Genomic DNA, 26,936 nt, shown 5'->3' with positions numbered 1-26,936 from the left:
GGTTTACAGAGCTTGAAATAAACGCTGTGAACAATTGTGACCAGATTTGACTGAGAGACTGCCATCGCGCAATTTTTTTTTTCCGAAATGAGTTTATTGCAGACTCTTCACATCCTAGAGCATGTCTGAAATAAGTGTCAGAGCTGAAATCGACATGTAAATATGAAATAAATGATTAAACATGTAGCTGGGTGTAATGTTAGAGACCACAGAAGTGAACCTTTCAAGCCTGTTTTCTCAACTCGCTGTTTACTGTTTACTCTATAAGCCATATCTCCAAAACTGGTGGGTCAAACTGAACAACCAATATGTCAAATTGAAGCTATGATTCCCTGCTTTCATATGACATGAAAAAACGAAAATTAAAAAAAAAACAATGGCAGTCCCTCAGTCAAATTTAGTCACAATTGTTCTTGGTTGATGTACTTTTTATTTGCATTGTAATCCCCATAGGGGGATTTTAGATCGCCTCATATAAGAACCGTGATTGAAAAATGAACATGTCATCCCGGCATGAAATGTCATGTCATTTGCCGTTTCACTCATATGGATATGAAGAATCAACTGACTGAGAGAAAACGCTATTGTTACTGCTACTGAATTAGTTACATTTTCGCTAGAAGATTTTAAGATGACCCCATGTTATTCTCCATAGAGAAATTACTTCCGTGAACCAGCTGGGGATGAGCGAGTGATGTCAGGAGATCTACAAGCGGATAGCATGGCACAAAGTGACATAGCAGTGTAATCTGCTATTTGAATAGCCAAAGTATACAATGTGGTTAAAAGGATGCTATATTAACCCATTCTGGGCGGGAACCCCTTTTGGTGTTTTAAGCATTATGTTATACTTTAGCTATTGAAAAATAGCAGATCTACAAGCTTGTTGCGCGCCACCGAGTGGCGCGCAACAAGCTTGTAGGTCTGCTATTTTTGAAAAGTCGTGAAAATGTGGCTCAAATCTTTGAATGTATATTCTTTCAGAGTGAACTTTTTTAACTCAAATCTTTGCTTCTGAGGGGTTCCTGGAACATCATATTTTCAGATGGGGGGGTCGGTGGCCAAATACAATTTTTGGGGTCCTTGACATGAAATATTGAGCACCACTGATACAGAAACATGAGGTATTTCCGAAAATTGTCATCATTTAGATGACATTTTTAAAATGTCGACGTCAGGCCAAAATGGGTTAATACATTATGCTGGGGACCCCCTGATTACTCTACCTTTAATATAACATCAACATCAGACACTTTAACCTGATATACTTTGGCTATTTGAGTTCGTAGGCCTATACCGACCGAAACAAATCCTTACCGAGTGTTTTCATGCAATACTGTTTGAACAAAGAAATGCTGACTCGAGAATTCAGGAACTGGGTCGCTTATTGTTCACGGCGTTTATTTCAAACAGCGTTGCAGAGAGGGTGTGATGATCGACTCACAACTCAGGGACAACTCTGCACATTCAGTCACACACAGCCTCAGATAAACTGTCTCTCTGTCTGTCTGTCTGTCTGTCGGACGTGTATGAAATTGACTTTGAGATATATAGTCTAAACTTTGTGCCATACTCTTTGCATTATCCAATGATCCGCTGCCGGGTCTCCAAGCCCCAAGCAAATAAATGAGAACGTTTCAGACCAGGAATTGGCTTGTAAATGTAATTTGACCCAAGGTCTGCGAAGAATAGGATAGAAGGAGACAGAATAAACTCTATTCATCCCTGAGGGGAAAGTGGGTCAACTGCATCAACGACAGGGACAAATAAAGAGAAAATACCAATAAAACACAGACCCCCCCCCCCCCGATAATAGTACGGTAAGATAAAGAAATAAACACGAGTACAGTAAATGTTAAAAAGCTGCCTTCATGGCCACATTATTATCGCATTACACAATAGACTATGCGGCATATGGTGTGCATAATAGATATTCACAGTATCGCAAAGCACTTAAGCCATTTTGGGCGAGAACCCCTTTTGGTGTTAGCATTATGCTATGCTTTAGCTATTGAAAAATAGCAGATCTACAAGCTCATAGCGCGCCACTGAGTGGCGCGCTATGAGCTTGTAGGTCTGCTATTTTTTGAAAAATCGAAGGACGACTGACATAGAAACATAGCTTTTTCAGAAAACTGTCAGGATGTAGAAGACATTTTTAGAATCTGATCTCAGGTCAAAATGGGTTAAGTACCGTACTTGAGTACATGTACCGAGTTACTTCCCACCCCTGCCTAGTTGGAAGAGACAAGGTCACAGTCGCAGCTAAAAACGGTCCCTTGCTCACTGAACCGTTTAGAATTGCATTAGCCTACTTACTTATTAATCGCCCGTTTTCTTGCTTTTTTTAATATATATATATATATATATATATATATATATATATATATATATATATATATATATATATATACACCTTTTCGATCACCTTAAAAATAACTGTTTTATGTGTAATGTCTCTCTGAAAGATCGAAATAAACTATTCATTCATATATATTCACAACTGGAACTCACCATCGGTGTGAATTTCGTAGACTAAAACTGACTTTTTTTCACTGACGAAATCTAAATAAAGGCTAAAAAAAGAAAAGAAAAAAAATACCCTGATATGAATTTCATGTTTGTTTGTGTGCAGATGTCATGCTCCAAGAATAGCAGATCTACAAGCTCACAGAGACACGCAAGATTGGCTATTTTCCGAGAAAGAACTAGAATTGGAATCATTGAGTTATTCACGTTTTAAGATTTCTGATCCCATCCATTAACAGTTTGACGGCCGCTAATAGCGTAAAACGCTATACCCGACATTTGTTTAATGCGTTTAATTCGCCGTTTTAAAATAATTAAAAAGAAACAGCGGATTTATCCGGGACCTGATGACGAGGCCGTCGCGTTATGATGACGAAACCGGAAATCAAGTCAACCTCTGGGCTGCTAGGGCTTCTGGGAAATTGAGCCCAATGCAAGTGGAGGGTGGGGGGTTTGTTTGGACTACAACTTGCTCTGCACTTTGGTTTCGTTCCGCATTGTCATGGCCGCTGGTGCGTCTGATCATAACAAACCGACGGACCATTTTCGCCGGATTTTTTCGTGGTTGAAAGCTGCAAATACTTCAGCGTATGCTCTAAAGGTAATAAAACAATCTTGGCAGCGTGGAATATTTCATTAAAATGGGGGGAAAACGTGTTATGGAGTCAAACTGTTAAAATGGAGTTGGACCACTTTGGATGACGGACCAGCCAGAAATGACATTGAATGTTGCCCAATCGACGCCCCCTGCAGGCTGTAGAGAGGTGCGCTCTGTTATGAAACACGTAATGTTCCGTCTTCTGATTAATCTCCGTCGTGCGGCGTTGGGCGAAATTATTTAAAAGGGAGGAGACCTCCGTCTTGGCCCGCCAGACTAAAACTAAGACGAAAAATGTTCGTCGACTACCTTTTTCCACTGAAGAAAACTAAATGGAAACTAAATGAAAACTAAGCTACGATGACTAAAACTAAGACTATGTAAATATACTGACAATTTTGTCAACAAATAAAAACTAGACTAAAATGTTAGGAAGGGACTAGTGGACAAGAGATCCAGTATAAGTCATTTTACATTTGGTTGCATGCTGAAAATAGCAGATCAACAAGCTCACAACAGCTTGTAGATCGGCTATTTTCAGCAAGTGTAAAAACAGTCCTTACGACGGCATCAATGCCCACCAAAATACATTTTAGTCGACTAAATCAACTGTAGATTTAGTCGACTAAAATCTCATGACATTTAGTCGACTAAAACTAGACTAACACTAACACATTCCAGGTGACTAAAATGTGACTAAAACTAAATGAAAACTATTCAAAAGACTACGACTAAAACAAAAAATCAAAATCTGCTGCCAAAAACAACACTGCGCCAGAGTGTTAACGTGGAATCTCACCATCCTGCCCGTGCCGTTGAGGTGGATCTTCTCGATGTGGTCGTAGTAGGCGTCGCACCAGTACATGGTCTGGCTGGCGTGGTCCAGCGTCAGCCCGTTGGGCCACAGCATGTTGGACGTGACGAAGACGCGGCGGTTGGAGCCGTCCATCCACGCCTTCTCGATGCGCCCGATGCTGTCGTTCACCTCGTCCTCCTCCCAGTCGGTCCAGTACATCCAGCTAGAACAAGAGGATGACATGCAGGCACGCATTGATTGATTTGTTTTTGCACAACAGAATATAACAGAATAACAGAATATATAATATATAGCCTATAGGGCTGGGACTCGATTAACATTTTTAATCTAATTAATTAGAGGCTTTGTAATTAATTAACCTCATTTAATCGCATTTTAATAGCATATCAATATTCAACCTGCAGGGCAGGGCAGAATCATAGAAGCATTGGCTGTGGACCAGAGCTAGGTGGTAGGTTACTTAACACATTTTTGGGCGGGAACCCCTTTTGGTGTTAGCATTATGTTATGCTTTAGCTATTGAAAAATAGCAGATCTACAAGCTCATAGTGGCGCGCTATGAGCTTGTAGATCTGCTATCTAGCTTGTAGGTCTGCTATTTTTGAAAAATGACAGACGACTGACAAAGAAACATAGCTTTTTCAGAAAACTCTCAGGATTTGGAGAGGATTTTTAGAATCTGATCTCAGGTCAAAATGGGTTAACCAAGTGCAGGTATAGTCTATATGAATACTCAAATGTGCTTTACATGGGGGGCATGAGAAAACAAATAAAAACAACTTTAATATTAGGGGGGACGAAGGATAATGAAATCAATAAAAACAGTGGAATGAGCTAGCTGGGGGAGTTTTGGGCAGTGCATTTGATTCCACAGGGTTGGGGCAGCAATTCCAGAAGAACCTCACCTTTAGAAAACATCTCTGTTGCTTCAGAGGACATAACATCCATAACAGATTTACCAATACCAACATTTTGTTTAATGGGCCATAACTGTTTCATCAGGTCGGGTGTGGGTTGGACCGACGTGGTAGCCTGGCTAATAAGCCAGACCGAATCAGCCGTTGGCAAAAAAAAATTGCCTGCCGGCGGATTACGGTCTGGAGAGGCTCAATTGTATGCCCATTTCCTACACCAGAGAACTGGTGTGGCCAATCGGGACACGGTATGCAATATGGGCGGGCTTTGGTACAGTGACGTTCAATGCTTGAGACCTTTGACTGACAGTAGCTCTGACCAATTGCGTCAAAGAGAAAATGTTTGAACCCGCCCCCCGGGAAACAAGATCCATACACAGCATATCCAGACTCAAATACCACACGACAGCGTGATTTGAGTCTGGCTTATTAGCCAGGCTACCGACGTGGGTCCTTGAACTCCTGCTATTGAAAAATAGCAGATCTACAAGCTCATAGCGCACACACACACACACACACACACACACACACACACACAGTAATAGTCAGGATGTATTTTTTGTTCATGGAGTTTTGTGTAAAAAAAGGAAAAATCAGTTTTGTGAGTGCTTTGCATTAGAGTTCTGACAGGTGGTCTTGCTAGACCTTTACTCTACGCTACCTGTCAGAGGTAGAGGATGGTTTGCATCAGAGGTCATTGCCTATCAGTGAAATCCAAACAACATAATGTCCCTGTCAGCCAAAAAGGCTACGCTTCCTGGGCCACGGAGATGAACAGCTAGTGGCGTTGCATCAATGCAAAACAAAAAGAAGAAAAGAAACCGGGAAAAAAAAAGATAAATAAAGAAAATCCGCTCGACTCGACGCCACCAAGAAAATAAGTCCCTTGTATGTGTGGTGGCGACGATGAGCTTGAGTTAAGCTCCGGTGCAATCCTCAGAGACACCGTGGTATTTGAAAAGTGATTGGGTCAACGATTTGACGTGATCTGTTCTGTAGTAAACCGGCCTCGGGGGGATTCCATGTGTTTGAGCGCCGCCGCCGCTGCAGACGTGCGCCACGTGGCCCCCTGGTTCTCATCAATGATGGAAGCCTGGCGGAGGGAACGACTACATGAAGAGGAATGGAGTGAATGAAGAGTCCCTCTGTCTCCACCACTCATCTTTATGACCCCATGAATAATTCAGCCTCGGCTGCACACGCGCTAACACGCAAAAACGCACATATGCAACAGAGCACATGCATGCATGCATGCGCACGGAGGCACACGACATTCACATACAGTCGGTACACCCATGCACGCATTCATGTACACGCACGCAACCGCATGCGCGCTCATGAGCTCACGCTAACACGCAAACACGCACATGCATGCATGCATGTTCATGGAGGCACACGACATTCACAAACAGTCGGCACACACACATGCACGCGTTCATGTACACACGCATGCAAGCGAGCCAGCAGGCACACAAACACAACCTTGCTTTGAAAACTAACCAAGGTGATATTAAATGAACATCCGTGCATGCAGTCGACTTCACACGCACCCACATCATGCATGGACACTCTGCACGCACGCACGCACGCACGCACGCACGCACGCACGCACGCACGCACGCACGCACGCACACATACAGACACACTGTGCCATACATACAGACACACGCACGCAGGCAAACAAGAACACAAACTTGTGTTGACAACTAACCAAAAAGCTGAAATAAAAGTACCACTCAAATCAAATGGATTTCTTGTTTATGGATTTATATTTTCCTTCCTTTTTTTTTTCTCTCCGCGAGTGAGTTTATGAAGCATGCAGCGAGAGAGAGCTAACATCAGAGATGGAGTGGCATGACTGGATTAAGTCAGCGTGGAGTAAAGCCTTATCGCCCCAACACAGGCTGGAGGTGGCAAGCGGTGCGGAAAATACAGTGGCGGAGAACATAGTCAAGGAACTCAGCTGGAGGGCCACAGTCATTCCACCTGGAGACACCCATCCAGCAGAGACAGATAAAGATCAAAGGAACTGTCCTGACGGCATGCCGATTGGTTCCTCACACAGACCTTAAAACACCCCCTTTTTCTAATCGTTAGCTGCCAGTGGGAGGGTCAATGTGAAAGTGATTAACTCTTCCACACAAAAGGGGATGATACCACCACCCCCCCCCCCCCCCCCCCACCTCCCCCCCCCCCCACGTTGGGCGAGTTATCTCGGTGCACAGTGTCTTAATGAAATGTTGTGCAAAAGGCCAGAATCCTATTTCCCGGCAGTGTTAACTTAAGGGGAGCTGCAGTCAGTCAGACAGGGGCAGAGACAAGGCAGGGGCTGAGAATTAACTCGTGGCTGAATCGGTCATTTACTTTGTTGTGAAGTGGGCAGCGCTGCAGCACCTACAGTACGGTAGAGCTGTCTCTCTCCTCGGTCAGTCGGCGTGCAGCCAGCCCTTCTCTCACCTCTTTAACCCATTTCGACCGAGACCGAAATGTCTTCTAAATCCTGACAGTTTTCTGAAAAACCCATGTTTCTATATCAGTGGTTCTCAAACATATTCATGTCAAGGACCCCAAAAATATATGCCGCCAACCCCCATCTGAAAATATGTTGTACCAGGGACCCTCCCAGTAGCAAAGATTTGAGTTAAAAACTCGCTCTGAAAGAATATATATTCAATAATTTCAGGCACATTTTCACGATTTTTCTAAAATAGCAGACCTACAAGTTCATAGCGCGGCACTCGGTGCCGCGCTATGAGCTTGTAGATCTGCTATTTTTCCAACAGCTAAAGCATAACATAATGCTTAAAACAACAAAAGGGGTTCCCGCCCCAAAATGGGTTAACCCCAGGGGAAGATTCTGAACTGCTCGGTCTTGAAACCATATTATTAAAGCGTGTTTGTTGTTTCGTGAACAGTGTCAAAAATCCGTCTGTCACTGACTGTCAACATTTGAAACATCCTGACCTCAGGGCTTTGGAGACATTTTGCATGCCCTCCGTCAGGTACATTATGTCTCTTTTGGATCAACTCCAGTTTTAAGGCAAAAGGCTTAGCTTTAGCTTAGGATTTGCATTTATGCCGACAGTTATCTTGGCTAACATACTGCTTGTATATATATACATACATATGTATATACGTGTATGTATGTATGCACACACACACACACACACACACACACACACACACACACACACACACACACACACACACACACACACACACACACACACACACACACACACACACACACACACACACACACACACACACACACACACACACACACACACACACACACACACACACACACAAGACGTGAAAGATGCACAACAGCTTGTAGCATCACTTTTGGCAGCAGTCAGATGTCATATAAGCCCCAGATTGTTATGAATCATATTGTGAGGAAAACACAGGAAAATCAACCACAACAATATTAAATACTATTCTTCACACGTTATGGTTTGAAGTCATCATCATCTGTTAAATGTAGGGTGTGAAAACATTGCGAGACGATTTCTCTCAGGATCTGGGAACTAATTAAAAAACGCAGAGTGCCAAGCATCAACAACCACGGAGAAGGACCGGCCATTATCTCAATCTCTCATCCCAAGCTTTTTCGAAGGCACTCAACAGCTAATAGCTGAAAGCTTATATGGTAATATCAAAGATTGTACTACAGTTTACGCTCGACGATGCCGTCTCAAGAATTTGGTGGAATATGTACGGCTGAAAATCCTGGAGCATTTTTAATGTGGGCCAGGCGTTTTTATGTTATCCATCATCTTGAAAATGTGGCCCCAGCAGCTTCCAGCTATGCTGGGAAATCAGCATTTCTTCGTCTTTTCTCTTTATTTCTCTCATAGCAAGATCCGCACTATAGATTCATACTGGTAGACATTGGTAAAAGGGTTGAAATTAAACCGACCCCAAACATCAAAGCATCTAGCAAGCCTTTTTGAGTGGTGTAAACCACTCCTACGACTGGCTTTGTTAGTTTACGTGTCTGTCTGTCTGTCCGTCTGTTCGTACCAAAAAATGAGCATGGTTGCTACGGTCTCCCAGTTCACCCGGGTGTGATTTCATTACATCAGACATTACGTCAGACCACAGCTGATCAGGCTATATAAGACCTTACACCACTCAGTTCACACGGGTGTGATTTTTTTATATATAATTACTATCCTTGTTTACAGGCTTTTTTGGTGCATTTGGGGAGATGTACATCTTCATCTTGATTTTCCCACGATTCCTCATTTGCAACCACATGACCTATCTCCACACCTATCTCCTGTTTCTGTAGCGTGAGGCAGCTTGATGTACAAGTACCCCAATCCAACATCTTTTGTATGACCCGGCCGGGGATTGAGACCTCCCAGTCTCAGGGCGGACACTCTAACAGAGTCTAACCACGAGGCCACTGAGCTGGTCTCATATGAGGCCGGTGTATCTTTCCTGACCTGTTCAGGGGGTCCACCACGATGGCCCTGGGGTGGGACATGTCGCCCTCCAGCAGCGTCTTCCTGGTCTGGGCAGAACCCTCCAGTCGGGCCACGTTGATGGTCTTCCTGTAGCCGTCGTTGGTCCAGTACAGGTTGTTCCCGATCCAGTCCACGGAGATTCCCTCCACGTTGTCGAGATCTGCAATTTAAATACGAATAGAATTAATTCCTCTTCCTCTATCCCTTCTGTGGAAAGAGGACCCCCGGTTGAAAAAAAGTGACGTAAAAGTGAAGTATCTTGCTTTTTTCTTTTTTTTCCAGAAACGCATGATTCCAATAAATGCAGTTATGATTTCTTATTCTGAGCTGATAAAAGTGAGAAAATCCATGGAGCCTGATCTCCCAGAACTTGTTTTTTCAGAAAGAAGTTGTTGATTGCAAACAAAATAATGATTCCTCATGTTGATGCTCTGATCCTCTACTTTCACGTAAAATTGTAGATTTTAATGAAATAAAAGAAAGAGCAGCACTTATTTTTTTATTTTTTTTAATAATTTTTATCCCACGATTTTGTAACCCAGTTTGTTTCACCCAGTGCCAATTATCTAATGTAATCCTGGGCGCTACACTTCCTCTGCCAACCTGGGGGGGCAGCGGACTGACCTCATGCCTCCTTCTATGCATGAGGAGTCCAAGCTGCTTCTTTTCACCTGACAGGGGGGAATTTCCCTGGCCGGACGTAGCGCGTCCGGCCAGGCGCCCCGGCTGGCCAGGGGGAGGTAGTTTTAGAGACCAGGATTACTGCATGTTTTTGTGAGGGTACCTACCCTAGGGGACACGGGGAGAACATGCAAACTCCACACAGAGCAGCACTTCTGCACACCTAGGTGCTTTGGAAAAGACCATAGACCGGCTTCATTGTAGAAGAAAGGACACCCGTAAACTGTCAATTAGAATTTTATTTTTTTATTGGGAACAATGTTTCGGTACACAGACCTTTAGATAACCTGATGAAGGTCTGTGTTCCATAACGTTCCCAATAAAAAAAGATATATTTAAACTCCAAGTGAAGAATATTCAGCTGGTGGGAGTCCTTTGTTCAATGAAACAAGAGAAGAACATTTCAATGCAAAAAATGTTCAGTGATCCAACCAGCTCCTGTTGGTCCTTCTCATATTTCATATTCAGATGTGATGTTATGACTAGAAACGCTGCCAGAAAACACACATTGTGCAGTTCAATACAGCAGGGGCCACCTCAGCACAGCACATATTCACCACGGTATTCATTTTTTGGGAAGCAGGTTAACCCATTTTGTCTTCTACATCCTGACAGTTTTCTGAAAAAGCTATGTTTCTATGTCAGTCGTTCTTAGATTTTTCAAAAATAGCAGATCTACAAGCTCGTAGCGCGCCACTCGGTGGCGCGCTATGAGCTTGTAGATCTGCTATTTTTCAATAGCTAAAGCATAACATAATGCTAACACCAAAAGGGGTTCCCGCCCAAAATGGGTTAAAGTGGTTTTGATGCATTATAATGCAAATTACTTTTGCGACTGAAGGCTAAAAAGGTACAAAAGCGAGGCCGGCACTACAGCATCGTCAAAACATTGTGCTTTATATAAGCCATTACATGCAAACAGCTTCTTAAACTGACCAGTAAACCTATTTTTCTGGCAGCATGACAAAAAAGGAATTGAAATGTCCCCTCCCTACCATCTTTGAGAATGGTCTCCCGGCTGTTTCCATCTATTCTCTGCCGGCCGATGAAGAAACTGGTCGTGTCGGCAAAGTAGATGTACCCCGACTGGGCGTGGTAGTCGATGGCTCGCGGGTTGACCAGGTCCTCGATGGGCACCATGTGCTCGTTGCTGGACTTGACGTTCATGTCCAGACCCCGGATGACTCCCGGCCGGCCCTTGCCGTAGAACAGGAAGAGGTCGTTTTTGGGCTCTATATACACACAAAAAGCCGAAAATGTTAGAAAGGTGGGAGTGGAAATTCCCTATAAAGGTCCCTGCACACAGAGCGCGTTCTTCGGATTTTTAGCGGCGTTTCTCCATCGGTTTTCCCGAAAAACGCATCCAGTGTGCAACCACCTTAACCCATTTTGACCATGAGATCAGATTCTAAAAATGTCTTCTACATCCTGACAGTTTTCTGAAAAAGCTGTGTTTCTATGTCAGTCGTTCTTCGATGTTTCAAAAATAGCAGACCTACAAACTCGTAGCGCGCCACTCGGTGGCGTGCTACGAGCTTGTAGATCTGCTATTTTTCAATAGCTAAAGCATAACATAATGCTAACACCAAAAGGGGTTCCCGCCCACAATGGGTTTTAAGGGCACTTCCCTAAAACGGGACTTCAATAATTATTTTAGCCAAAATAGCAGATGTACAAGCTCTCAACACATCACAAGCTTGTAGATTCGCTATTATGAGCTAATTTCGGGGCGCGATCGACCCCACACTCTTTAGCTACTGAAGATGTGGTGTACAATGTGGACTTCTACACAGAGCACACATTCTTTCAGCGCAAAATGCTGCGTTCAAGTTCGGGAGGATAGGGCAAATTCTCCCAAATGCTGCCTTTGGGTATGGCATATGGAAAAGGGGGGCATAATTTGCATTTCTTTCACCATAGTAAATGCTGCATTCATGGAGAGGGCAGATTTTTACAGACAGGTGAAATGTCAGTGGCTCAAGACCCCTTTGTGTGCACGTGCCTGCACAAAAGGTAAGAGAAAGCAGGGGCGCTTTATTTTTTTACTCGTATTGTCAATTAATTGGTCCAATTCATCAATGCTGATCCCAGCATTAACCCATTCTCGGCGGGAACCCCTTTTGGTGTTTTAAACATTATGTTATGCTTTAGCTATTGAAAAATAGCAGATCTAAAAGCTCATAGCGCGCCACCGAGTGGCGCGCTACGAGCTTGTAGGTCTGCTATTTTTTTTAAATCGTGAAAATGCGGCACAAATCTTTGAATATATATTCTTTCAGAGCGAATGTTTTTAACTAAAATCTTTGCTTCTGAGAGGTCCCTGGAACAACATATTTTCAGATGGGGATCGGCGGCCAATTACATATAATTTTTGGGGTCCTTGACATGAAATATTTTGAGAACCACTGATTTTCATTTTATTTAGAAGACATTTTTTCAGGCCTAAACGGGTTAAAGCCCTTTTACCGGGCCACATTGTTCTTATCTGTGAGCCGGGCCCAGGGCCATCCATTCACCTTAATGGAGCCACTAATCAGTGCCAATGACTATACTCTCCCCCCTCAATCACACTTCTGCTGTATAACCACCCTGACAGTAAGGGAAGGAAGGGGGAGAATGCTTCAGCAAACACAGACAATGGCCATATAGTTGGCTTAAGTCTGCTGCTCTCCCACACACACTCACACACACACACATGCACGTGCACACACACACACGCACACGCTCACGCACACACATAGCTACTGATCTAAAATAGCATGGCGTCTGAGAAGAAGAAGAAGAAGAGAGAGAGAGAGAGAGAGAGAGAGACCCAGAAAGCTGAGGCAGCTCCTCTGGCGGCCCACCACCAGTCACTCGGGGGGCTTCATGTTCCATGGGGATCGTCCGCAGAGAGAGAGAGAGAGAGAGAGAGAGAGAGAGAGAGAGAGAGAGAGAGAGAGAGACTGGGACTGAAGCATGGGGCTTCCAGAGAGAGAGGCAGACCTCTACTGGCTCCCAGCCCCCTACCCAGGAGACACGGGCTGCTGGGGGTGAGGACCACACATGCCTCGCTTCAATTTATCATCCTGTGAGGGACGAGACCGGCTACCCAGGAGACAATTAAGCATCGCAACGAGACCCAGATATCAAAACCCCAGCGTGACTGGCTGTGTGAGGAAGGACCGCCATTTAGTCACAGAGTCTCATTATGCCGAGGGAGAGAGAGAGAGAGATAGAGAGAGAGAGAGATAGATAGAGAGAGATAGAGAGAGATAGAGAGAGATAGAGATGGTTGTGGTGTCATCAGAACATCTAAGAAGCGAGGGGGGGGGAGGGGGGGATAAATCAAACGTGTCACAGCACGCCAGCCGCTGCTTCGTTACCCCCCCGATCGAAATGTGGTCGGGCCTAGCTGGGATTGGGCCATCAATTTGATCTTCTGGGTTTTGTTTTATTTTTTTATTGTCAACTACACAATGTCCACAGATTGATCAGGGCAAGCAGGCAAACGCAGACAAACTTAAAACTACATTATGGCAATAATGAATCAGATCTGCGACAGGGTCGATAGCGGAAAATCATTTTCAAACGGAGCCCCCCCCCCCCTCCTGTCCCCCACCCAGCGTTCATCTTTATCACTGTCAGGTGATGCGGCGGCGGCCGTCTCTCCAGGCTGACACTGTGAGATGACACATGACCTTTACAGGCTTGTCTGTGTTGCGGGAAACGGCGTCGATGCAAATCATGCTTGGCGTGCGTGTTCGTGTGTGGAAGGAAGCGCCCGACGGCGGTGGCACGGACATGGCGTGGATTTGAAAGAGCGCTGTTGCTGCTGGCAATGTGGAAGAATGATAATGCTGTCTTTCACACAGGGGCAGATACAAGGCTATAGAATGCTACCATTCGTTTTCAGTGGAAGCCACAGAGACATGAAGATACCTATAGCCACAGGGTGCACACTTAGTTTAGACTAGTCATTGGTTAGACATGGGTTAAGGTTAGGTGTGCTGCCCCGTGGGAGGTTAGGGTTAGGGTGAGGGTTTGAGATAGGTTGTAGTTGTAGGACTAATGACTGGTCTAACCAATGACTAGTCCAGGGTTCCCCAATTAATTTTCCCCAAGGGCCATATTTTGACTAGGGAACCAGGCTGGGGGCCGAGTCCACACGCGCGGAAAATTGGGTTTTTTATTTTTTCATTAATTCATTAAAAATTGTTCTCAACCAGTGGTCCGGGGACCACCAGTGGTCCTTGAGGGTGTGCCCAGTTTGACATTCATAGGCTACTGACCCCCATGTAATGCCATTTATATCTGGTACACCCCCCCAAAACAAAACAAAAAACTTTTTTATTTTTTGGAAATTCTTCCAGAGGCCACAAGGGGGCGCTCCGCGGGCCGCAAAACGGGCCGCCTATTGTGGAACCCTGTCATAGTGTCTGAGCAAATAGGCTGTGTCTATTTTACGTCATGATGATGTACGATAAGAGCACCTCTCACTTCACACAGGTGTGATTGTTTATGTAAGTATTGAACTGATTGGCGTACAGACTTGTGGGAGGAGTCATTGTACTTGGTTCAGAGTCCTTGTCCTTCATTGGTGAAACTCAGCCCCGCCACCTCTTCTAATTGGTCGATATTTGATGGTCCCTATTTTTTGCTATAACTCTTCAACGGTTTGTCGTACAGACTTGTGAGTCGTGTCACTTGATTTGATTGAAAGTCTTTGTCCATGATTGGAGCCACTTAGCACTGTCCCCTCTTCTGATTGGTTGATATGTCATAGTTTCTATCCTTTGCCATAACCTTTGAACAGTTTCTCGTAGAGTGTCATGAGTCGCCTCACTGGACTCAGTTGAACATCCTTGTCCTTCATTAGAGTTACTTAGCTCTGCTCCCAGTTCTGATTGGTGAATATTTGCCCGTAACGCTCATCACTGCTTTCATCTTTAATTGTATTTTTGAGTGGTGTAAACCACTCCTACAACTGGCTTTGTTAGTTTACGTGTCTGTCCGTACCAAAAAAAGTGGTGTAAGGTCTTATATAGCCTGTCTGACGTAATGAAATCATGTCTGACGTAATGAAATCACACCCGGGTGAACAGGGTGAACATAGCAACCATGCTCATTTGTTCTGCACAGACTAACAAAGCCAGTTGTAGGAGTGGTTTACAACACTCAAAAATGAGCATGGTTGCTATGGTCACCCAGTTCACACGGGTGTGATTTCATTACGTCAGACATTACGTCAGCCCACAGCTGATCAGTCTATATAAGACCTTACACCACTCAGTTCACACAGGTGTGATTTTTTGTCATATGTTCTGTTTTAATTGCTGTCAGGTGACACACTTTGTGGTTTTTTGTTTTGTTTTTTTGTTATTGTTTTCAGCTGCTGTTGCTAGTCATGGCTGCCAGTTCCTATTGGCTGTTGCCAGTCATGGCTGCCAGTTCCCACCTGATGTTGTGTGGGAGTTCAGACTGATCCAGACCGTACTGAATAACTGCTAGCTTGCATAATGTCTTGAGGCTAGGACTGAAGTCTAAGACATACAGGTCACCTGGTCTGTTGTCTCCTCCAAAGAGGATGATACGATCGCCCAGCATGCCACAGCACATATACGTCGGAGTCGGGCCTTTTCTCTTGGGCTCAACCTTCTTCCAGGAGAAGGTCTCTGGACTGAACTTCCACAGATCATTGAAAGCCTGGTTATAGATCCACGTCCTGCCACCAAATATGTACAGCTCTCCATTGTAGGTAAAGGCTGAATGATCACAGCACACTTCTGGTAGAAGCTGTGCAGAAGGTGTGTTCATCCACTGGTTGTTCTCTGTGTCAAACACCCTGATGGTGTTGTAGTGCTGACCCCACCAGTCCCCATAGCCTCCAAATACAAACATCTTTGTCCCGATGATGGTAGCAGAGTGACGGTATGAATCAGGAGGTGGAGTTCCTCTGGTGTTAATTAAAGACCAGACCATTGTGGTGGTGTCCAACTTGTAGATGTGATTAGTGAATCCAGTCTGGGTCCGTCCTCCATAGATAAACATGACCTTCTTCAACACACAGGCTGAGTGGTACATCCTCCTCTCTAGAACGGTCCCAGAAACCTGTGGTTTGAACCATGTGTGGGCATCGACATCAAAAGCATAAAGAACGTTGCAGTAATTATAACCTGGGCCAGTCCACCCTCCCCAGAGGTAGACAGTATATTCTATCAGCACAGCTTTGTGGCCCCAGTGTCTGGAGGGAATCCCAAGGTGGCGTATTCCTGCCCCAGAGGTCACTGGGGTCACCTTCCTCCAGAGTAAAGTCACTGTGTTGAAGACCTGCACATCAATCTGATCCTCGTTGTTCTCGTCAGAGTTCCTTCCAAAGTAGTACAGCTGGTGTCTCACCGCTACAGCAGCACCATCTTCCTTTGGTGATCCTTTCTGATGCAACGTCCAGGACAACATCTTTAACACCACAGTTAATGGTAACTTGAAGTAAACCTGTTGGTTTCCTGCTCTGTAGGAGAATGAAGATCTCGAGGTCCAATGAAAAAGGAGAGCCAAAGAAGTTCGCTTCTAGATTCTAGAGCTCTTTGAATCTTGGCCGGAAGAGTCTTGAAGAATGTTGTTGATTGTTGGAGATTATTGGGTTTAATCTGGACTCTGGTTTAATCTGGACTCTCTCTGAGGCTGCAGTGCTTTTTATCCTGCTGGCTAGAGTGATGTCATAGCAGTAATGTCATAGCGACAATGAATGGTAATGAATGGAGAATGTTACATCATAGGGGGAACCATAGGGGAACCCTGGACTAGTCTAAACCAAAAACTGTCTAAACTATACTGCACCCCTAGCCACATCCGACATGTGGCGGGTATGGCGACCTGCGGGGTAAAATCTTAACCCGTCATCTGGCGGGTTATGAAACAGCTTGGCGTCCTGAGTTAAACACAATGACCGCCAGGATTAATTAATCTATTTATCTTGCATTGCCAAGGTTTGTCCCCTTTCAACCTTTATTTTGAAGAGCCAAATATCCGTAACCGGGTGTTACGATGACATAATGCTGTGTGTGTGGTGTCTTGACCGGTTGTTGTTCTCTCGCTCGGTGCAGAAAAAACCCGACAGCGAGTATCACAGCCTGCTGTCGGCCGCTGAAAAACCTTCTTTTCACCAGAAACGACATTCATTGCGCCGATTTGGAGATACAGGCCATTGGAAGCAGCACATAGAGTGTAAGTGGATGGGCGCGCATCTTCAAAATGGCCGCGGCCACTGTCCCACTTTACACTGGGATGCTAACGAGCGGCAGCTAACGATTCGATCAAAACATGGATTAAAGCAGGGGTTCTCAACCCGTGGGTCGCGACCCCTCGGGGGGTCGCCAAATTATTTTAGGCGGTCCCCAAATTATTTTAAAAAATAAATAAAAAAATAAAGATTGTTTCACGATTTTTCAAAAATAGCAGACCTACAAGCTCGTAGCGCGCCACTCGGTGGCGCGCTATGAGCTTGTAGATCTGCTATTTTTAAATAGCTAAATTATAACAATGCTTAAAACACCAAAAGGGGTTCCCGCCCAAAATGGTTTAAGGTTATTGTAGCAGTCAATTTATATTGGGGGTCGGGAGGGGGCGGGGCGCCCGAGACGTTGCCAAAGCATTTCCGGGGGTCGCCGGCCAAAAACGTTGAGAACCCCTGGATTAAAGAATATAAAGCCTAGTAAACGTATAGGCTACGGTGTTGGTGGGCTGCCAGACAAAAGTATGTAAAGGACAAAAGCTCCGTGTTAAGCAGCAGCTCAGCGACATATATACTTTGTATGTTTGTTACATTTTTGTATCTTTTGAAAATGGTAAATGGGGCCTGAATATAATGCCTTAATCCACGGCGCTTTACAATGATTGTGCATTACATTCATCCATTCACCGACACATTCATACACCGACATGCATGGCACCAAGATACCTGCTCATCAGGAGCATTTAGGGGTTCAGCGTCTTGCTCAAGGACACAGTAACTCCGACACAGTAACGTCCTGAGCCACTGGCACCCCAGGTCTGGGGACCCCAGGTCTGGGGACCCCAGGTCTGGGGACCCCAGGTCTGGGCACCCCAGGTCTGGGCACCCCAGGTCTGGGGACCCCAGGTCTGGGCACCCCAGGTCTGGGGACCCCAGGTCTGGGCACCCCAGGTCTGGGGACCCCAGGTCTGGGCACCCCAGGTCTGGGGACCCCAGGTCCCCACATGATTTGGGGGGGGCTTCCCCAGATGATTAGCTTTAGTGCAACTTGTTTTTCTCACTCAACAGCAAACAAACCAACATAGTGTATAAGTGTACACAGGGGATCTGCACATTTCTAAAGTGACAATTGAATGAATTTTAAGACCTTTTTCAATACAAAATGTTACATAACATAAGAAAGAGGCCGACATTGTGAAAATAGCCGATCTACAAGCTCACAACACCTCAAACTTTAAGGCGATGTGAGCTTGTAGATCGGCTATTTTCCACAACACTTACCCAGGGAACCAAACGTCAAACTAAAATGTAATGCCTCAACGACTATAATGCCATGTGCTTGTCAGGGTGGTGGCTCCCCAGATATACAGTAGAATACCATTATTTTGAGGGGTTGAGAATGAGAACCAACCACTGCTGTAAGTGGGAAAAAATAAAATAACATGCTAACTTTTGCAGGACTGTCCGTCAGGGCCCAGGCTGTGTCCTGCTCGACAGCGGCACGACCTGGACTTGTAGCTGCCACTGAGCAGGCAGACGTGGGAGCATCCCCCCGGCTTCCCGTAAGCGTCCGTCTCGCATGCATGAGTCCTGACTGCAAGAAACAGAGACCGAGAAGAAGAGACAGTGCATGAGGGGGTTATATGAAACAATCCCAACATATGCCTCCTTCTCCACCCTCGGCTAACAGCAGCCGCGTATAACAATGGACCCGACCCCCCCCACGTCTGTAAGATCGAGAGTTTGACACATGTGTTGTAGCCCCTGTGTTTTAACCTCTACACAGAGAGTGTCCCGGTACCTTTTGGCTGAGCCAGCCGGTGGTAAACTCGGAGCACTCTGGAATTCCCCAGGCTGGCGAGCGTCCGGGGCTCCGCCGTGCTGTTGAACCGCTGGATCTGCAGCAGCTCCACCTCGTCCCCGCTCCCTTTGGAAGGGTCAGCGTGGGTGGCGTAGAGGTAGTCCTCAAACACTGCTAATCCATAAATGTACGACACCTGCGCGAGAGAGAGAGAAAGAGGGGGGAGGGGGGAGAGAGAACAACAACTATGATTCATCGCCCCACGCCGAGATTCTGAAATAAGTCAACACACAATAGAAGGAGGGTATAAAAAGAACACAGGCCTTTTATCTCTGTGACAAAGACATCACATGTAGGTGGTAGTGGCGGTGGCAGTGGTGTGTGCGCGCGTGCGCGTGTGTGTGTGTGTGCGTTTCTGCGCTTGGGCTTGTGCGATGTACCCGTGCCCCTTGTGTGTGTGTGTGTGTGTGTGTGTGTGTCTGTGTTTCTGCATTTGTGCGATGTGCCCGTGTGCGTCTGTGTGCGTGCGTGCGTGCGTGCGTGTGTAAGGGGGAGGGACTCTCTACATTTGGCTTCCCACACAGGGTCACAGTGTAGTGGGCGGTGTTCCATAGGGATTCCCCTGGCCCTGACACCATAGCCCTGCACGCTACATTTAGCAAGCTGACACCCCCTCCACGCACGCACGCACGCACGCACACACACACGCACGCACGCACGCACGCACACACGCACGCACGCACGCACTCACACACTCACACACTCACACACACACACACGGCTGGGTGAGCTGTGTTCACAGGAAGTACGCCTAAAGCCCAGCGGGCCTCACCTCCACCAACCAGAGGGGCGCCAAGAAACAAGCGTCAGAAAAGCCAGCCAGTGAAAAAAGGAAATACAAATAAATATAAAAATAGAAAATAAAAATGAAATAAATAACCCACTCAACCGTCATCCTCTGTGGACGCGGCCTCGACAGTCTGCCTCGAATGCTGTAATTTTCAAAAGCAGCCTCTCTCACATAAAGCAGCCTCTCTCACATAATAACACATAAAGCAGCCTCTCTCACATAATAACACATAAAGCAGCCTCTCTCACATAATAACACATAAAGCAGCCTCTCTCACATAATAACACATACAGCAGCCTCTCTCACATAATAGCACATACAGCAGCCTCTCTCACATAATAACACATAAAGCAGCCTCTCTCACATAATAACACATAAAGCAGCCTCTCTCACATAATAACACATAAAGCAGCCTCTCTCACATAATTCCCCCCACTTGAAGTTGATTTCATCCCCTTCCGCTGGACAGATGTAAAATTCCTAAGGAGTCGTGGCTGTGGCCGTCTGGCCGAAAGCCCTTATCTCCACTTTCTAACTTTCTGTGGGGTTTTTTCTGTTTGTTTTTTTCGCAACTTAACACTCCTACTTGATCATTTCATATACTGCAGCGTCACACAATCAAAAGCAGCAAAAGTATCCGGATCCACAAGCTGGAAACGCGAGCGACTCATTCCGAGCTTACTGTAGATCTGCTGCTTTTGCTATTTCATGAATTTGAATCCTTGCACAGTTAAACCGTTTTGGGACATATGAGGTTTCCATACCCGACACAGACGCTATTCTCCCAGAGGGAAGCTTCCATATTTTAGCCCTGGTGGGTGGTGTTCCATTTACATTTTTGCGGCAAGCAACGCGTTGATCCACTTCATCAAAATTCACAAGAAGGCTATTTTTTCTTTTGTATAATAGTCTATTATGAAGTACAGCAGAGAGTATAAGGCCTATATATAAAAATGAAAGGAAAAAATGAAAATTAGACAGTTCATCTCCTCTTAGGCAATTTGGGAGTGAAGTAGTTCATGGACGGGACTATTATATATGCAGTATTATGTTGACACTCTTGGCTGAAGAGAACCAAAGAGAGAGGAGTTGAGCTGCTTTCCATTTTTCCTATGGAGATGAAATGCAGAGAAGCTCTCCTCTAGCTGTCAGCAGAGGCCACACGCTTATCAAGCAGGCTTCATTATGCCAAGAAAGAACACCTGCACCGCACAAAGAACCTGCTTGAAATGGCTCTGTTTCTCTTTTATTATTAGCAAGGTTGAATCACTAGTGTAAGATGTTTGAAAGGTGTGGGGCTTTTTAATCGTTCATAATTAATAGCTGCAAATTGTGTGCCAGACAGAGAGAGAGAGAGAGAGCGAGAGAGAGAGAGAGAGAGAGAGAGAGAGAGAGAGACTAATGACTTGTCCGTTTTTTTTTGGTCAACACAGCCTCACATACTCCCACTATGAGGTTGGGCTGCTTCAACTTTAATCAATTATGCATTCAGAAGATGAACCGCTTTTTTGTGTCTGAGGAAAAAAAAAAGCATACATGAATGGTGGAATGTTTCAACAAACAATGAATAGGCCTCCTGACATGGAGCGATAATTCACAAGACCCCTCCGATTGCTGCCTGAATTACTGAATCCTCAAACAATACCACACTTTCTCAATGTCTCCCCCATTGCTGGGGTGAATCAGTGAGTCAGATACAACAGCACAGAGATGTGTGTGGGGAGGAATCCATAGGCATAACAACTACATTGAGGAGAGCCAACGAACGAACCAACAAATTAACGAAATAAGGCAGGATTGACACTCACTAAGACTAAGACTAACTAATTGTCGTTCAATACCGAAAACAGAAATACAATTCTGTTTTGCTTTTAGGCTTCGTAAACAAAAGGTGCATGCATGGTATGGGGCAGGCATGGCAAATAACTTACATAATGACATAAATTTACACTTTATATGAACGATGGAAATAGCCAATTATCTCTACAATCTATTATCTCTACAAGCTCGTAGAGATGCTATTTCCACTCTTTTTGAAGAGGTTTGAAACATCTGAAAATGTTTCAACATCAAAATGATTATCACGATTATGCAAAATAAATAAATAAATAAAGGTACGATTATCTCAAATGATGATAGATAGATAGACAACTTTATTGTCATTCAGCAGATACATAAAATGCATAAGAGAACGAAATGTCGTTTCACTGGCTTTTAGTATGATAGTTAAAATAGAAACTAAAATACTATTAAAATCTTAAATCCACTTTTAAAAACAAATGAAAAGCACCATTAGTTCATAGAGAGACAGATGTTGCACAATAGGCGTCCTTATAGCAGCATATGGGGGGAAAAGGTTATGGGATATTGTTTAAAAGTCTAATGGCTTTGGGGGAAAAAGCTCCCAAGCCATTAGACTGATGACATAATAATTGTGAGGGAGTGTACCTATGTTCCCCAGGTTCTATGTTCCCCAGGTTCTATGTTCCCCAGGTTCTATGTTCCCCACCATGCAAAAAAAGGTTCTTTGTTCCCCACTTAGAATAAACCTAAACCTAAACCAGAAACCTAACCTAGTAATTTTAGTAATTCTAGTAAGACTAAAAGTATTTTAGCAACTTAGTCTTAGTGTTACTTTTAGTAGCAAATTCTGATTTAAGTTCAGTCTTTGAACAATCCATTGAACTTTAGGCCTGCCTAGGCTACTTAAACGATCTAGTCTTAGCCAACTAAAAATGAACACTGGCATACAATAAACTAAAACATAATTGCTCAGATACTCTTCAACAAAGATGGCAAAAACAAACATTCTTTGTTCTGTACTTATACATACAATTGTACAGCACAAAACACCGAAGTCCTTAAACCAGAAACCTAACGCTAACCCTAACATAGAACCTGGGAAACATAGGGATGACCCCAATTGTGACAGGCCTTAGATAGTAATATAAACACCCACCTGACTCCCCTGGATGATGCTGTGCCTGTTCTTTCCGTTGTAGTCCACCACATCGATGTAGTCCAGGTAGGCGTCGGCCCAGTACACCAGCTTCTTCACCAGGTCCAGCGCCACGGCGGTGGGCTGCTCCACGTGCTCCACCACCAGCCTCGTACGGTTGGTACCGTCCATGTTGCAGCGCTCCAGCTTGGCCACCGCGCCGCCGTAGTCCGTGAAGAACAGCATCCTGTGGGGCGTTAAAGGAGCATTCAGTGATTTGGGTGATTTGGAAAAAACCCTGGTCCGCCCTGGTAACAAGATGTGCACATGCACACGCTCTACAGTGGGGGGACACGCGACAGGCCAACAGCACACACACCAAGGCCCGCCCCCACTCGATCATGATTGGAGGAAGGCCCCTCTCATCCTGATTGGATGAAGGCTTTGTGACCCAAAGCCCAAACCGAAACTAGGGTTTTTTGACTCCAGGGGCTCACTGGGGACAGGGAGGAACTCCTTATATGGTCAGCACACTTTATAGTATGAACTGAGTGGTGCAACTCCCCCCCTTCCACCCCCCCCCTCTCTCTCTCTCTCATTAGCAGGCAACAGTGCAGCACTATCTCTCTCTCTCTGTTTCTGGCACGACAGCGCCCCTACTGGTACTCATGAGTCACACATGAGTCACACACAAACATAGGTTAACACATAGTCACAAACATAGGTTAACACATAGTCACACACATAGGTTAACACGGATATTGCTGTTCCTTGGAGTGGTTGCACCACTCAAAATTAAGTGAAATCACTGAATATACCTTTAAAATGACCCAAAGCTCAACATAAGAACACCGGTGAGGCTGCTTTCTGGGTCTATGGCCCCACAACTTGGCATTTGTTTAGATTGATCTTGTGTTCATATTCAATGTTCTGATACAATTTTCCTTACCATTTTTTTCTTTTTGTATTGCTATTTTTATTTTGCTAATTTGTATATATTTTGTCTTGTATTGACCTGCTTTTTTGTTTTTCGGCATTCCGCTGCTTGTTATTTGTTTTATGTGAAGCACTTTGGGTTGCATGTATGGTAAAATGGTATGAAAGGCGCTATATAAATAAAGTTTATTATTATTATTATTATAGGAAACACCACACCGAGTGTTAGTGGGTGAATAGCATGCGTGAATATCATGGCACAGCCTAGGCGTGCTTTCTGGACTGGTATAGAGCGTCGCAGTCCCACCACCCTTTCATGACCACGACTGGCCCGAGAAATAATTCCCCATTCATTTTTCTCATATTCAAAAAGTATTTATTTGTCCTGGGCCGTGGCTCAGCGGTCCAGGCACCTTGGCTGGTGGTAATCCAGTCTGGCAGTGTGCCGTGGGTTCGACTCCTGATCTTGACGGCCTTTACTGCATGTCTTCCCCCCCCCATCTCTCTCCATATTTCCTGTCAGCCTATGTTTATGTTTATTGAAGTATCCCCATTAGAGACACATGACTGAACCTCTACTCTTCCTGGGGTCTACGATTTAAAATAAAAAACAGAACAAAACAAATACAAAGAACAAATTCACATTATAAAATCAAAAGAACAAATTCACAAACCACAGTTCACAGTTATGTACTTGGCAAATTGGCAAGGTATCTCTTGATATTCTTTTTGAAAGTATAATTGTGTTGTTTTTGGGCAGAGCATTCCAGAGAGTTATTGACCTATATATACACCAGTGTGTTTAAAGGCAGTTTGATTTTGGTGTTGTTTTTCTTCTTATGTTGCCAGAAGCTGCTCCTCTGGTGCATAACAAATATACAATAAAAAGGCCAAAGCCACAAAAAAAGAAAAAGTATTTATTTAACCCATTCTGGGCGGGAACCCCTTTTGGTGTTTCAAACATTATGTTATAATTTAGCTATTGAAAAATAGCAGATCTACAAGCTCATAGCGCGGCACCGAGTGCCGCGCTACGAGCTTGTAGGTCTGCTATTTTTGAAAAATCGTTAAAATGTGGCGCAAATCATTATCATATATTTCAGAGCGAACATTTTTAACTAAAATATTTGCTTCTATTTTGAGATGGGGGTCCGTGGCCCAATAGAGATAATTCTGGGGGTCCTTGACATGAAAAAGGTTGAGCACCACTGACATAGAAACATGGGTTTTTCAGATAAATGTTAGGATTTAGAAGACTTTTTTTTAAATCGACCTCAGTCCAAAATGTGTTAAAGACCTTTAAAGCCGCGGACAAAGCCAACTCAGATCGTGACTGCAGTACTTACTTTAAAAGCTTAAGTACTGCAGTGTAAAATGAAGCCAAATGGACGTGATTTCACATTCTCAAGAGTTCAATTATTGTTAAACATCTGCCTTGCCTAATTTAATGTACACACTTATAGAGAATGTAGAAGAATTGTTGTTTTGATCAACGCTCTCTCTCTCCTATTATGGTATACCAATTACAGCATGGAATTGTGAATGCGTTGCGATGTGACGCATTGTGGGCTTATAGATCGGCAATATAATATTATCTCGGTGTAGTCCACCTCCGCCATTCTGCGGCCGGCGTTCTCTTCCACTCCACTCCTGTCGTTGTTTTCTTTAGTTTGTTTATCTGCTTTATAACTTCGAGTTATCCTACGGCTTCCTTGTTGTTCACCACTCATTTCTTGTCAGAATTGTTTCATTTTTAATCTGTTTTTTCGTGGTTACTTAAGTTATTTTGACCAACTTTGGGGAGCTCGCTAATCAAGCAGCTCCTTCCTCCTGATCGGCAATATAATACCAGCATAATTCAGGATTAAGTGGTGATCAATTTAGTTGATTTATTAAAAGAAAATTGTTGATACAGTATATAAGAAATACAAAGAAAATGGCAGTGATATAACGAGCTCCGTCCACAGAGCCATGTGTAAATCTGTGAGTCAAGTCAGTCAGGGGAGGGACGGGACCACCTGACCTATGACCCCGTGGTACACGCAGGCTCTGCTGGAGAAAGAAAAACAGTCGCCATCAGCAAGAAAAAGAACCCGCTCCGCCAAACAGGTGCACGTTGTCTGTCCGCGAGGCATACAAATGATGTCTACCTGGGATTAGGATGGAGCTGCATGAGGCTAATGCAACGCTGGAGGAGACACTAAGGGCCATGTTGAACACTGGTGGAACTGTGCGCGCACGTGTGTGTGTGCGTGCGTGCGTGCGTGCGTGCGTGCGTGCGTGCGTGCGTGCGTGCGTGCGTGCGTGCGTGCCTGTGTGTACGTGTGTGCGCGTATGCGTGTGTGCGTGTGTGTGTGTGTTTGTGTGTATTACCGCCAATGTAATGATCAACCTGACAGCTGCCCATTGTGGACTTGTTAGCACTGCCAATCAATAACAGCTCTGATTGGACATTCCAAGGATTTCATAACATTGTGTTTTGTCTTCCTGCTTCCTATACCTGAGCGTCCAGAGAGTACTCTGTTTACAACAGCCTGAGAGAGAGAGAGAGAGTTGTCTGGTTTATTATAAGCAACTTTGGGCTTCTTTCTCTGAAGTTGCTTGTATTGTTCAAGCCCCCACAGTAAGGCTGGCCAGTGTTGAAGCGCTGAGCCCTACTGGTGAAAGCTGAGAATGCAGGCGGGCCCGTGCATTTAGCATGCGGAAACCCCTGTGCAGCTCGGGTTTAACCCCTTTTGGTGTTTTAAGCATTATGTTATACTTTAGCTATTGAAAAATAGCAGATCTACAAGCTCATAGCGCGCCACCGAGTGGTGCGCTACGAGCTTGTAGGTCTGCTATTTTTGAAAAAATCGTGAAAATGTAGTGCAAATCTTTGAATATATTCTTTCACAGCCAACGTATTTAACTCAAATCTTTGCTTCTGGGTGGTCCCTGGAACAACATATTTTCAGATGGGGGTCGGCAGCCAATTACATAATAATCTTGGGGGTCCTTGACATAGTTTGAGAATGCCTGACATATAAAAACATGGGTTTTTCAAAACTGTCAGGATTTAGAAGGCATTTGTAGAATCGTCCTCATATCTAAATGGGTTAACATTTTGAGCAAGCGTTCTTCCGGGTGCTTCAAAACGCCACTGAGCAACTTCCATCGAAATGAATAGCAGGGGGCGGCAGTG

At 44.7% G+C, this 26,936-nt stretch overlaps 1 protein-coding gene across 1 annotated transcript in view; it reads right to left on the bottom strand.

Moving 5' to 3' along the window:
• Positions 1 to 26,936, bottom strand: part of lrp1bb (low density lipoprotein receptor-related protein 1Bb) — a gene marked incomplete at its 5' end in the record, with an annotated part of 503,119 nt that overhangs the window by 337,365 nt on the left and 138,818 nt on the right. The window contains 6 exon segments of the mRNA XM_079517841.1: positions 3,857 to 4,146; positions 9,316 to 9,496; positions 11,013 to 11,249; positions 18,681 to 18,824; positions 19,032 to 19,227; positions 22,841 to 23,066. Of these exon segments, the coding sequence (XP_079373967.1) occupies positions 3,857 to 4,146; positions 9,316 to 9,496; positions 11,013 to 11,249; positions 18,681 to 18,824; positions 19,032 to 19,227; positions 22,841 to 23,066 (1,274 nt within the window).

Source organism: Electrona antarctica, assembly GCF_951216825.1.
Source record: "Electrona antarctica genome assembly, chromosome: 13".
NCBI classification, from domain to species: Eukaryota; Metazoa; Chordata; class Actinopteri; order Myctophiformes; family Myctophidae; genus Electrona; species Electrona antarctica.
This window is presented reverse-complemented; position numbering and strand designations above follow the sequence as displayed.